We start from the raw sequence: 15,109 nt of genomic DNA, 5'->3' as shown, positions 1-15,109 counted from the left end.
TTAAAACTCCAATTGTTTTTCTTACTTGTATTTTTCCAAAACACTCCATCAGCTCTCAAGCAATTCACTTTAATGCAAATTTTTAAAAAAACCCAAACAAATGAGCAAAGCCATGCAAAAGAATATCCAATAACTAGTACTTTTAATACAATTGTGTCATGCATATTTGTTTTCCCTGTAAGGTACTCTTAATTGATCAGGTTTTTAATGAATCTCCTCTTTATGACATACTTACGGACAAGTCCTGTCTCATCTAAGTAAAAATAATTGACTTGCACTTAAGAATGTTTGAACAAGACTTCTACAAATTAGTTGCCTTTCAGTACCACATGGACTTAAACTGTGATCATTTTAGGCAGATTAGAAAACCTCAAGGCTTATATTTTCATAGAGTCACAAAAGTTGTCACTCTTATCTTTCCCTGAATGAGCAGTGAGGCCTTCTAACATTTTCAACAGTTGCTCAGAAGTCAAGGCTCTAGCTCTTTCAACAGTAAACATTTAATACACTCTCTATTCACTGGATGGTTCTAAAGTTCTGACACCAATTTCTCAGAACCTGTAATGTGTAGACCCTGGAAAATAAGATCAACTGTCAAGCAGGGACACAAGTCCCAGGCTAGCTCCAGGTTTTATTACGAACTTCAAAACTCTGTTCTATCTTGACAAAACATTTGTAAGACTTGCATTTTTCAGCCTTTGAACATGTGGACAGTCAGAACTGTGAAAAAAAAAATAATAACTGCTGTATTTTTTTGATAAATTAAGATAATATAGCAACAATTATACATTCCAACCAAATGATCTTACAGAAAATTTCTACATCATTTTTGATGTATACTGGGAAACATACAGTAACTTCTTAGTTTAAGAAAGAACCTTCCTCATCTTCAGATTTTTTCAATGTAGTTAGTGTTAAGAACATTAAGAAAGGAATCTAAATACTCTTCTAATTAAATAACATAATAAGAAATTAATGTACTACAGCCACTAATTTCCCTAATTTCAGGGAAATACAGATTTACTTTGAAGTACAGTGCTTCCTTTTATTGTTATCATATTTATGCTACTCAACATCAGCTGCAAACAGAACTGCGTAAGTTCAATTAGCATGTTCTTAAATCGTGCTTATGCAATTTAATATGGACAGATTTTTTAAAACTATGTAAAATCTTCATCTACGTTCTTTAAAAGCAAATGTCACATTTTCAGATGCTGTGCCACCAACAGCATAAAGTTCCAGTCGTGCTTTAAAACTTAAAGAACATGGAGAAAAGGATATTCTGACTACAAAACTGTATGTACCATGTCTAGCCAGCTCATTTTTTGGCCCTACTTCAGTAAACCAAAAGGGTTTCTAACTGAATGACATTCTGGATCACACTGCAAACATCTTCCTCCAAAGCCTGCCCTTCAGACAGAACTTAGTATGACTATTCCTTTGTGCAAGTGTAGGATTTAGCTCCTAAAGCAGTAAGAATGCAATATTAGCACAATTTCATGTGCATGACACTTTAACATCTATTCAATCTCATCGTGCTGCCATTAACAGACAAGAATTACATGCTATGAGACACTCAGCTGACATCATGATAAAATAAGTGATGGTCAAATGTTTTGAAAAAATTTCCAAAATTGGTTTCAAAATAGTTTCATTATTTAGCAAGTAAATTTCCCATTCTTGTTTCTCATGATGCTCCTTCCCCAGAAACAAATTAAAATTACTCCTAGCGACTGAAAAAAAAAAAAAAAAAAAAAAAAGGAAATCTGCTTCCTAAGAGTTCTCTGTTAGAACTAATACAGAAATACTCTAAGGAGCCGAAACTGGCAGCACTAACTTTTCTGTGTTAAAAAAAAAAAAAAAATAATAGAAAGAGTAGGTGCAAACAAGCGTTGAGTTTTACAGAAGACCACCAGAGACAGGTGATTCTTCCAGTGTTCCAGTGTTCAGAATCACTTCCATAGAAAATGTGTGAGACTTTTTTCGATATACAGGGATTAATTTGCACAATACCCTTACCGCTAGCTTCACCTAGTTAGCTCTAACATGTGCATGTAAAAATTACTGCCAAAATTTAAATGACAAGCCTGGAGTTCTTTTCCACAGCTCACAGGAAATACTGTTGGCATGCTCAGACATCATTCACAAGTTTTACAGAAAGCTTCAGAGACTTAAATTGGTTGATTCATTTTTATTTGAAAGGGAACATTTAATTGAAGTCAAAAGCAAAATATTTCAAGGTTTGAGAAAGTTTTAATTTCTCCTCTCTTTGGACTTTAAACTTAATTCTTTCTCTTTTATCAATGGAATGGGAGAGGAGACTGAGATGATTACGTCAGTTACAGAACTCTTCCCTCCCCTACAACCACCAATGAATTAAATGTTTTTAAGGAAACTAGTGTGGGAATCATCTGTTTCAAAGATTTCAGAGCCTCTATTGTTCTTGGGAATGGGTTTAATAATTTCACTATCCGTAGTGAGTTGAATGATCAGATCTTCAATAATAAGCGACATCCCTTTCTTTCCAGCAGACGCAACGAAACACATGATTTGAAAAATATCTTTTCCAAAATTATTCTCGAAGTACAAAAAAAACAAACAAAAATTTTTTTTTACATTTTTAATTAGTTCTACAGCTACAGTGTTGAAGATGGCCTTCCAGTCTGCATTTTAAAGGCTGCCTACTGATTTGCTTCTATTGTCTAAAGAAAAAATGTTTGATTTCACAATAGAATCAGGCAAATGGTCCTATGTTAATGGAAAAGTCCAATTTTGTTCTACAACTACACAGATGTGAACCATGACCTGTAAATTTTGTCCTGTATTTTCCATACTGTTGGCTTTTAATTTCTTTACCTGTGGGTAGCCATGAAGTTTAAACACTAAAGAGGTAACCAGAGGAGCAGCAACTTTATAAAATATCTGTTCCAACACTCACAAAGCATCTGGAAAAACTGATCTGATAAATTAGGAACTTGGTTTGTAAGGTTACTGGGGAAGAAATAAAGGCTTTACCAAACATGTCAAAGATATGGTGATAGACTTCAGTAGAGAGGGGTCTAAAAAAAAATATTCCATTTCAGTTCCACAAACAACAATTGACATTCCACTAATATTCTCTTTGGAGCAAATTACTGTCCAGGTAGAAATAATGAGAGGTTTTTTCAATGAGCAGAAAACACAAATAAAATTCTCCTTTACACTGGTATCTGCTCAACACTTAGGTAATTTGTCTCTTGCACTTGTCAAATAAACCCAGGCAGCAGTTACACAAAAGCCTTCAGGTAACTATGCTGAAATGAAGGTCAATTACAACTCTTTTCCCAAGAGTTCACCATTTTCAGTGCACCACTTTTAAAACTTCTTTTGTAAACATTGGATGTATAAGATCGATTTTATTTTAAATTCTCAGAGTGTAAATAACTATCATTTCTTTAGCTGCAGGTATCTCACACTCTAAAGCCACCAGTTCATTCTTCTTCATGGAAAGGAAAAAAAAAATAATAATAAAATCTCAACATTGATTCAGAAATCTAATAGCTGGCAGGAATAGCTGTGTTACATTAGTAGGAATTCATGAGTAAGTCATAGTATTTTCAAAAAACATATTTTGACAAAAATATTACTTAGCTACATTTTATATCTTCAAATTATGTGAATATTTGCTGTAGCCAAATATTGATTGAAGCAGTTATCCTTTAGCAAATATAACCATAAATAAAATTAACATGAACAGTCAAGCTTCACAGTGGAAATGGTCCTCCAAAAATTACACCCTATCAATTCAAACCCTGAAACTGATGAGTGCTATATTAAAATAAATGCACCTCCTTTTCTAAACTGAATAAAATTAACTGACTGCATACACTACTTATTTCTCAGATCTAATGAGCCTAGATGTGTACAATACCTGCTATTATACCTTGAAAAAAATATAAATATACTCTCAGAAATAATCTGACAGATGATGTTGGCCAGATCTCTACAAAAACTCTGGAAAAAAATAGTCCCTTATAAGATGCAAGTGTAAATTGTAAGGAAAAAAAAAAAAAAACACAACAAAAACCAACCAACCAACGAACCTAAACAACAAAAAACACACCCAAAAGTAACAACCAGATCATCAAATGGAATTGTGTATGTTCTCCCAGTACCATACACAGTAAAATGTCTTCAATATTTTGGGATTTGAGCTTGATTGTTTGCATTTGGGCTCACATACAACTTAGTAAAAACAACACAGGCCAATTTCTGATTGTAAAGCTGGTAGCATAGGACTATGGGTTTGGGTGATTTCTAGCCTTCATACCTTAAATTGGAATAAGAAGTGTGGCTTTAAGATTTGTCATTTTAGTGCTGAAGATGTCAGGAAAACAGGCAAAAGATCAGTATGTTGCTTTTCATAAGATGAATATGTCAGTTTCACTTAGAAGTCATACAGTTGTAACAATGGAGCACGCTTTCAAGCTATTGATAAAACAACATTTAACATTAGGAAATGGGCAAAAGGTATTTTTAGAAAAAAAAATTATCAAAATAATATACTCACAGAATTAAACTAGACAGTAACAATTGTTCACCTCAACTTTTCACTGTAAAAGACTAGACTGGGAGGTGCATATTGTTTTGTTTTCCCTCCTTTGCCTCCCCCTGCCCAAGTAATTACTGCATAGACCAGAAATGACTAACACTAAAACATCTCCTCACCAAAGCAAACAATCAAGGACAAAAATTCTGCTTTCAGTTTAACTCAAACTAGTTTCAAAGTCCGACTGGGATTCTTAGGCGTTTTAAATTGGATTTAAATCACTTTAGCTGTTAGTTTGTAAGTACATGCATTCTAACAAGGAAACTAATCAAAACCACACAGGAGGTACCATTTAATGCAGTGAACTCCAGAGAAAACACTTGACAATTAAGTATGATTTGACAATGCTATAAAATATTCATATTCAAATTAAGTGAAAACTATAAAGTTTTTTCAGTGGAAATTTAAACCACATATTATCAATATGCAATTTCTGACTCTATTTACTACATAACTGTTCACATGTTTGAAGGACTACCTAAGTTATTTATGAAAAAATAAAGAGAACATAAAATCATTACTAATCTATTGAAAGTACCACAAATCCCACTGCATAGCCAATTCTAGCTTGTCTTCATTTTACAGTTCTAACACCTACCTACATTCCAAACACTGTGCCTATTTTCCAAGTTGGCTTCCATTTTTGCTAGCACAATTTTGCTTCTGGACAAAATAGGCCTATGCTTTTGCGACATGATATGAAATTACTAAACTCAGTGTTTGTAGCACAGCTCAAAATCATGGTGCCAGAATACTGAAATAGTTTGGGGATTGGGCTGAAAGTCAGTTTTTCTTACTTGCTGTCTCTGCTTCTCTCCTGCAGTGAGAATTAATCTGCTATTTTACTTTCAAAAGAGAAAATTGGGATTGACCTAGCACTGAGGCAACAAAGCAATCAAAAATCAAACCAATCCGTATCTGCTGGATATAATGTTTGTTAAAAAGAAGTTCTTTAAAATAAGAATGTAGAAAAAAATCATAGAAAACTTACAAGTACTCTGCCAGTTAATGTCTGGGCAGATATCATGACTCCTGCCCAATCCTTCACGGAAGTCATCCAACCCACTTCTGCTGCCACATTCTCCTCTTTTTCATCTGTTGGTTTGCAGGTTCCATCTGCCTGTGTATCTCCACCACCATTGATCTTCTGCGCCTCCTGCAAAGTAAGTATTTGGGTTAGTTAATTTTAAGCAATTTGACAGTGAAAGTCAGTGTACAGCTGTGGTTATCAAATACTCTGAAAAAAAGCAAATCAGACTTCCTGGATTACTGCTAGGTGAAATTAAGCACCTACTTAGCCACATTTCTTTAGAAATCACAGAAACAGAAATGTTCTATCAGGTTCCATACTGACTACTAGATAATAATACTCTTCTTAACATTATATCTTAAAAATACATATTTGCATCAAATATGCTATACTCTTCCTCCATATAAGGAGCATATTTGCTAAGAGAATCACAGAATCATAGAATAGTTAGGGTTGGAAAGGACCTTAAGGTCAACGTGTTCCAACCCCCCTGCCATGGGCAGGGACACCTCACACTAAACCATGTCACCCAAGGCTCTGTCTAACTTGGCCTTGAACACTGCCAGGTATGGAGCATGCACAGCTTCCTTGGGCAATCTGTTACAGTGCCTCACCACCCTCACAGTAATGAACTTCTTCATTATATCTAACCTAAACTTTCCCTGTTTAAATTTGAACCTGTTATCCCTTGTCTTATCACTATAGTCCCTATGTATGCAATCCCTGTGTATACAGTCCCTATGTATGCAAGAGCTATGTATGCAATTTTAGAGCTACATATAAATGAGTTTTTCACACATACACTAAAGGACCTTTTAATGTGTTAGTTCAAACCAAGTCATACTAGGTATCAACATAATCTATGTACAACTTTAATTTACTATCACTAGAATTAATTATCTGAGCAAACCTTCACTGAGAAGTACGATGTAACAAGACAATAATTATCGAGTGTAAAGGGAACAAAATACATCATAGAGAATCTGCAGGGAGCTTCCACACTATCCGTGAGCCAATGTTTCAATGAAAGTGCTTAATATATCACAGGAATTCTTCTGTCAGTAAGTGACTCTTGTAGAATGGAGAGCTGGAAATTAAAAAGGAACCTCAGCTGCACTAAGCTAACTGATGAGTCACATGCACTGGAATTCACATCAGTCTCGCACGGACGCTGCAGCAAGGATGTTGTGCTCTCTAACTGCCTGCCATGTCCTACAGTCATGGATGCTGCACAAAAAAAGTCACTGGAACTGATAGGAAAAGCCAGCCCAGATTGTACAGTGTTTAAAACGTATCATAAGTATCGGACTGTGCCATAACCATGCCTTCAGTAACAGCATAACAGTAATGACTTCCTGAATACTTGATGAGTTATGCTAAACAAGCATAGGGGAGGCAGCAAAATTTGGTGCTGAGGCAAATACTAAGCACTTGAACTGCACCCACAGATTTACATTAGTGCTTCAAGCACTCTGTGGACCAACAGCTTGAAACATCTTGTTTATAGATTATTTGCCTATAAGCCACTAAGCAGGAAATTAATTGCCATTAATTCCCTTTGAGATATCCATTATACAAGCGATGGATGTTTAACACAGGTTCAGTGACTGTTACTAACATCAAGGTCAAAACACATAGCTGCGAGACTGTCTAGAGGACGCAGATGGACATAAACGTAAGGGCATTTCCCAAGAGCAGTATTGAACTAATACAGCAGTCACACTGAATCTGTCAGCAAGAGATAGCAGAGTAGCACTAAAGATGTAACATGGAGACCAACAGTTGTTTTTAGAGAATCTCAGTACTGCAACTCAATTAGCTTATCAGATTATTCTCTGATAGACTCTATGTGGGCTCTAGCAATTACAGCACAGCGCATGATGTGGCTATATCAACAGCAACAAATTATTCAGAGTTGCAACAGTAATTCAGTACTTCCTAAGCAAATAACCAGACAGAAGATAACAGCTACTTTGTATTTGCATAACTGGACCTCATTCCCTGGCAAATTTAGCTACAGTGAATCAGATGTTTTTCACTCAGCATCGAAAGATGAGTACTGCATGGCACACTTAAAGAAACGAGCTCAATACTTAGAACAGTGATGTTTCCAGGAGAGTAATGCTTAAATAGGGATAATTTGTGACCCATTTCATGGGGCTATTCAGATCAGCCCCAAAAAATTTCCTTGACCATCATCAGTGTTTCAAATATAAACAAGGAAGGAGAAAACTAACCTAGATTTTTCCTAGACACATCTCTAAGGCCCTGAGGGCACCTACAGGCCTCACTGACGCTCACTGCTCTCACCAGTCTCCCCATACCCTGCCTGTTGCCCAGGATGCCATTTAAGCTAAGCCCAGGGCCACCAGCTCCCCACAGCCCTGTCCTACCAGCCACAGGTCCTGCAGAGCTGGGACCCAGAAGCTCAGCCAACATGTGGCTGGTTCCCCTGACTGGGCCTGACTCTTGTCCTTATCCCCTTAGCTGGGGCAGTGGGACAAGGCTCCCAGCCAGCCTCACCATCCCCAGCCTGCAGAGAGCACCTACGCTCCACAATGCCCTGACAGCTACTGACATGGCATTTGTTTCTCTCTTCCCACCATTCTGTCTGCCTTTTGTAACTGTTAGAGCTTGTCTTTCATATTGTAAACTCTACATGCCAGATTTTATTGCAAGGTCCTTAGCATAACACAGAGGGCTTTCATACAAGGCCTGGCGAAGAGAAGCCTGCATGAAGACCTCATAGCAGCCTTCCAGTATCTGAAAGTGGGCTATAGGGATGCCAGATAGGGACTCTTCATCAGGGACTGTAGCAACAGGACAAGGGGAAATGGGTTTAAACAGAGGAAGTTCAGGTTAGATATAAGGAAGAAATTCTTTACTGTGAGAGTTGTGAGACACTGGAACAGGTTGCCCAGAGGAGCTGTGGCTGCCCCATCCCTGGAAGTGTTCAAAACCAGGTTGAATGGGCCTTGAGCACCTTGGTGTAGTGGGACATGTCCCTGCTTGTGCAAGGAGCTTGGAACTAGATGATCTTTAAGGTCCCTTCCAACCGAAACCATTCTAAGATGCTATTGATGTGGTTTTCATAGTAAAGGAAATGCAATTATTTCTTCCCCTCAGATAAGAAACTGAGATGGTGATTAAGTGACTCAGTCATCAGAGAAGTCATTGCCAGAGCAAGGATGAAACTACAGCCCTTGATTTTTGCACCCAGAACCCCTATTTAAAATGTCAGGGATGCACACCTTGCTAAAAACATTCATAGTCATAGATTTTGGTATAGGAAGTCACAGAACTAATGATCATTAAACAAAGAGCTGAATGCAAAACTTTGTTTTATGGTAGTGAACTTTTAAGTATCAAAGTTGGGAAATTCTGCTGCTGTTTACATACTCCTTACTTAGCCCCCAACCTTTTGTCAAGATAACAAACTGAATTTTAATTACATGATTATTCATAATTATATGAATAAAATTTCCTAGTAGACAATTCACTTGGTTGAAAACTAGCTTTTGTATTTTCAAAATACAAATACCACAGAGTTCTTTTTGCTATATTGACTTTTGGTTGTCAATAGAATAGAGCAGTAAGATGTAACAGATCTATTCAATATTTGATTCGCTGAAGGTATTAAAGTCTGTAATACAATTGTACAGTTGTATTTCTGCATTTATATCACTTATTTAACTCCACTAAAATCTTTCACCCATATTATTTCTTAATTAAAACATAACTAGAACAATCATCCCCTGCCAAGTATCATTTGGAGCAGACTCACATCATCGACTACATTTCAAGCCTAACTCTGCCATTTCTCTACCTCTAATTAATATGCAGATTAGTTGCTGTTATATAATATTTGTATTCAGTTGGGATATTTTATATTTTTCATCTATACAGCTAGCTTCTGAGCTTACTTAATAGGCAGTTAAACATTAAGAAAAGTTTATTCCCAAGTCATTATGCAATTGTGCAGGTATCACTAAAGGAGATTCAAAAAGGCTGTTTTCATTCACACTGTGTACAAATCAGTCCTGTTATTAGCTCTGTAGTCCCATTCCATTGCTATTTCTTCACCTCAAAGCACTGACCAACCAACACCACAACCTTGAAAAAATAACCTGACAGTGACAGTAATTGTTTAATTATTTACAGGCTTCGCTGCTACAAGTAAGGTAATACTATTTCTATCCACTCTGCCTACCTGTTGTTTCACAAAGTGTTTGTTATTTTAATTACTTGATGACAGGAACATTCAGGTATTATGAAGTGAGAAGCAGTGTATTTTATGAAATATACATTTCTTAAACTTAATGACAAAATGGAAGAGAAGGAATAAGAAGCATAGGAATCAGGAGCTCACTGTTCTATGAATGGGTTGATATGGGACCTGGACCAGAAACTTCAGTGTTGCGACTTATATTTTCAACAATAATTATTGATTTAGATTACACAAGTGCTGGGATGCTTAAACACAGTTACCTTAGGAACGCAGATTTCAAAAAGGGAAAAGACAGCCCAAAAGAAGTTCATTTTTTGAAAATGTAGTCCTGCCTGCTTCACTTAATCTCTTTCTAGAATATCTGTGCAAACACAGAACTAATGCACAGGTACTCTGTTCAACATGGGCCAGAACAAACTAAAATCAGGTAATTATTATGAAAACTTAAAACATCTGAGGATAATTTGCCTTTTTATAAGCCCTAAATATATATATATATATATATATATATATATATAAAATAAAAAAGGACAGTATGAAGACAACCTGGCAAGCACTCTCTAAACATGGTACTAAAAAACAATTGGTCTCTGGTTAAGACATGTTAGAAAACATAAGAAACAAGTAGTTAATGTGGGCGAAAAGAACCGAGTTAACATCTTGTGAAACAAAGAAAATGACTTATATTCCTGCTGAGCTAAACTTTAGGTAGTTAAGAATAGCTGAAAATCATGAAGTATCAACTATAATAACAGAGCATCAGTCATACCCACATCATACAAGAGGAAGCAGTGTGCTTGATTTAAGCAGATTTTTAAAAACAGTAATACCAATGGAGCAAGCCCAGTACAAGCCTAGAGAACATGAGATGATATAAGGGCTTACCAGAACAGCAGTTGCACCTGTTCTGAAGCAGTAATAATATAGTAATAAAACATAACTTGTGGAAGTTAGGGAAGAACTACTTTAGATGATGATGCCAGCAACTTGAAATTTTATCTGTTAACTGCCCCTCAATTAATAGCATTGCATTCCTAGACCCTGCATTTTAAGATTATTTTTTTTTTTCAGATCAGTAACATTTTCATACTGGCCAGTCTGATACACTGAAATCTCTGGTTATGTTCCTTTCCTTTTCATCCATCTGCTTCCCCAAAGCCACCAACAGATGATGTGAAGAGGAATAGTTTTGCATATGTTTCTGTTAAGACTAAAACATCGAGTTTAAAATTGTTAGACTTCTACCAGTAATTCAGTGACATGCTCATGATACATTCTATCACCATTCTGATAACTCTGAACAGCAGTCTTAAATTTGTATAAAACCATAATACTGTGCTGCATTCTTAGCAGCTTGACAATGTACAGTGTATGTCAAGAGAGCAGGTAACTGAATACATTGCCAGAGCAGATGTTCTCCACTCCAACGGGTAAAGTTAACATCTGTAGCCTTCCTCTTAATAATTAGTAAGTACCAGTTCATCCGGTGTTAAAAACAAGCAAAACAAAGAAACCTGAAGCAGTTCACCTGTTCTACCACACTGTAGAAAACACAGGATTTGACTAGAATAATAGTAAACAAAACAGATGAGAATGTGAGAAATAAACAGCTGTATGGAGATTTACAAACCTCTTTGAAAAGAGTCAGTCTTACAGGAAAGAGAAAGCAAAGGCTAAGAGAACTAAATGTGAACTAGGAACTACTCCCTCTAAACAGGCCTATACACAACAGTTCTTTGAATATTAGGTCTTAGTCAATATTAGGTTACATTGACATCAACTATTACACTGTAGCTACGGTTTGGCTAGTTCAAAGCGTTAATTATTGATACCCAGAAAAACACTATTCCTCTCACTAAATAAAAGGAAACAGAATGATCTGTGGAAAACATGGCTGATGAGGTAGCCAAGCATTTTGCTTTCATAAAATATTCACAACTTACGTAATTTAGTGTTTGCAAATTTGGTAGGTTAAGACAAAGTAAGCCCAAAATAGATTACAAAAGTTTTCTTATTAGCTTAAGACTGAGATGGTAAACTCTTACGAGACAACTATTCCTGTTTTCTGCATTCCTGCAGGAATTCTGAGAAGCTCCTTGCCAGTCCTTACAAGCAGAACCTTACTTTCTGTGCTGATCGGAAAAAAAAACAAATACTTCACTGTGAAGAGTCCAGGTTCCAAGACTTCCCTTTTTACATTCCCTTTTACAGTCCCTTTTTTTTAGCAGTGACCAGCTTCTCTATGGCATTTGTGCAGAGCTCCAGTAATCCTGACAGATACTTTTTTTCCCCTGTGCCCTTCGCATTTCTGGTATGGGTCACGTGTATAAAATCTCTTTTTCATGTTATTGTTTGACTGACAAAAACTGCTGCAAAGGAGGAATTAATTCTAAAACCTTGACCTGAGAGCCAAGGGAAACTAGATTAGTAAAATACTGTGTTCCAGCCATGATCCCACAAACAACATAAAATATGTAAAATTAAGGAAGCATTCCTGGGTATGGCTCTCACTTAAGAATACAGAACAGAGATACCCACATTATCCAAAATCTAAATAAGATGACTCAGTACAAAGTTTAAAAATGTATACATGCTAATGGAGGTATTACACTGTAAAACCTCCACTGACGTAAAGCAATTTCTGAGTAACTGGAAAGCTGGCTGAGTGATTTCCATGCTAGAACTGGGGGACATGCTAAAGCCCCTATTCTGCCACCAAATTTTTAAAGTCCTCAGACACACTGGCTACTCTCTTCATGTTTTCACCCCACAGCTACAGAAGAACAGTTGATTCTGTTGCATAGGGACCTTATAAAACTAAATACATTTAGGATCTTAAGTGTTTCAGTATTACACAAATGGCAGATGATGCAGGCATAGTGTAAGGAATCATAAAGCAAGACAACATACTGGTAAAGACTGTTAGACTAGTTATACAAAATAACTAAACATATGACGGAAGCGTAAAAGGGAAGCAATGAGGAACTCCAAGCATCAAAGTGGAATGAAAAAGCTTAGTCTTAATAATGATACCAGACAAGTAAAAACAGATAATAAAAAGTCATTACAAGCATGAATACGTTCAAGTGGACAAACAAGGTGTTTTTTCCAGTAACTTATGATTCCTCATTCAGGTTAACAACAGTTTACAGAAATAGTTACATAGGATTTGACTACATGATCAGAAGTTTTTATGAATAATTTCATTTACATTTATTCACAGAAATAAATATTTCTGTTTTCCTTTCTTACTTCCTATTTTATATCAGACCACATTTATAGAAATAACCAGTGAACTTGTCATAAAAATATCCAGCAAGTTAACTCACTGTCTGCAATACATAAAAAACTAAAACAGGGCAAATCAGTGATGTACAGTACTCACTGAAAATATTTCACAAATTGTCCAACTAATATCTATCCATAAATTTATTTTCCTTTTCTACAGTCAGAGCATTATTTATTAATTTCCTATACAAAGAACAAATTATCACATTTAAATAGTCCCTGAATAACTTGTTCAATTATACGGTAGCAGATAAAATGGCAAACAAGGTGGCGAGGTACTGGCATAGGCTGCTGAAGGAAGCTGTGAAAGCTCTGTCCCCTGGCAGTGTTCAAGGCCAGGGTGGACAGAGCCTTGAGTGACATGGTCTAGTGTGAGATGTCCCTGCCCATGGCAGGGGTGTTGGAACTAGATGATCCTAACCCTAACTATTCTATGATTGTATGACTTCATTTTATTAATGGTGACACTAAGTTTAAATCAAAACAGACATGTCATTATCCAGTGATCCCTACATAATGTAGAAATAGGTATGCCAGGCAGATCCAGTATCTGAAAGGGGCCTGCAAGGATGCTGGAGAGGGACTCTTCATGAGGGATGCAGTGATAGGACAAGGGGCAATGGGATTAAACAGGGAAAGTTTAGGTTAGATATAATGAAGTTCATTACTGTGAGGGTGGTGAGGCACTGTAGCAGGTTGCCCAAGGAAGCTGTGAAGGCTCCATCCCTGGCAGTGTTCAAGGCCAGGCTGCATGGAGTCTTGGGTGACATGGTTTAGTGTGAGGTCTCCCTGTCCATGGAAGGGAGGGTGGGTGGGTGGAGCTAGATGATCTCAATGTCCTTTCCAACCCTAACTATTCTATGATTTTACGATTAGACAATTTGTATGTAAGACAGAATATTCTTTACCTGTCTTCTCTGTGGTTCAAGTATTTTAGTGAATTCTTTCAATACATATTTTTAAAAGAAGTTTAGAGTAGCCATACAAGGTCATTAATTTTAAATATAATAGAAACTAAACCTCTAAAAAAAAAATAATCCAACCCCAAAGCATATGAATTATCAAAACTATAGAAAGGGAAGGGATCCTTAATGGAAAAGGACAGAGAAAGGTAGAAAGATGCATGAATTTTGTTTCTTCCCACTGAATAGAAGATAAATAAAAGAAAGCATATAATTGAAAATAAAATTGACATTATCATGAAATGAACACTGCCATATTACCTACAACCTATTGACTGATTAATCCAGGAGAAATTGCTGTCAAAGATGACAAAGCATTTTAAATATATATACATTCAATAAAAAACTTGAAATAAAAACAATATTTCACCTACTGTCTTCATACTTCACTCATTTTTGTGATGTTATGTGATTCATTACAATCCAAAAGGCTCAAAGTGCATCATTAATGTGAGAAAAAGGCCTTAAATTTAAGAGGAAAAAGAAAAAAAAAAGTCAACAGTGGGGAAATTACTTAACTTATTTATTTTGATTACAGGAAGTACTTTAGCTGATTGCTTATAATTTTGTTGTTGTTACATTAAGTAAAACCCAACTCCAATTCAAGTTTTTCAATCATCACCTCTTGGGACTAATTTTACTGCTGTGAAAGAATGAAAAATACATTGAAAAATAATGCACTTGATTGTGCCCAATTTTAAAAGAAGAATCATCAGCAAATATTTTATGATCTATATGATTTAAACTATGTGAGTAGCTTTGCAAAATAATTACATGGTAAAATCTCAAATAAGAAAACTACAGCAAAGACTATTCTTTGCCAGGAATATTCAACATCATTCAAAGGTTCCAAAGTATAAGGCTTATTTCACTATAACATATATACAAATAGAATTTATAAAAAAAAAAGGTATCAAACTGCTTTGTCAACAAAATTACAATTTTGAAAAATCTTTTCAGTGGCATACTTTACTCCATCCTGCTCAACTATAACAGAAGGCTTTCCTCTCCTA

At 36.0% G+C, this 15,109-nt stretch overlaps 1 protein-coding gene across 2 annotated transcripts in view; it reads right to left on the bottom strand.

Moving 5' to 3' along the window:
- Nucleotides 1-224: 224 nt before the first annotated feature.
- The window catches only part of LOC133224842 (calcium-activated potassium channel subunit alpha-1-like), a 136,574-nt gene continuing 121,689 nt past the window's right edge, over nucleotides 225-15,109 (bottom strand). The window contains exons 2-3 of one of the 2 annotated variants that reach the window (XM_061376667.1): nucleotides 5,580-5,744; nucleotides 225-720 (exon numbers count right to left, since the gene is read on the bottom strand). In XM_061376667.1, the coding sequence (XP_061232651.1) occupies nucleotides 715-720; nucleotides 5,580-5,744 (171 nt within the window). In that variant the 3' untranslated portion in view covers nucleotides 225-714. Of the gene's footprint in view, nucleotides 721-5,139; nucleotides 5,406-5,579; nucleotides 5,745-15,109 lie in introns of those variants that run through there. The other variant, XM_061376666.1, reaches the window with a different exon arrangement.

This window comes from Neopsephotus bourkii, unplaced genomic scaffold, assembly GCF_033783945.1.
Source record: "Neopsephotus bourkii isolate Nb327-2 ecotype Australia unplaced genomic scaffold, CSIRO-AGI_Nbou_v1 NB_1728, whole genome shotgun sequence".
Taxonomy (NCBI): domain Eukaryota; kingdom Metazoa; phylum Chordata; class Aves; order Psittaciformes; family Psittacidae; genus Neopsephotus; species Neopsephotus bourkii.
This window is presented reverse-complemented; position numbering and strand designations above follow the sequence as displayed.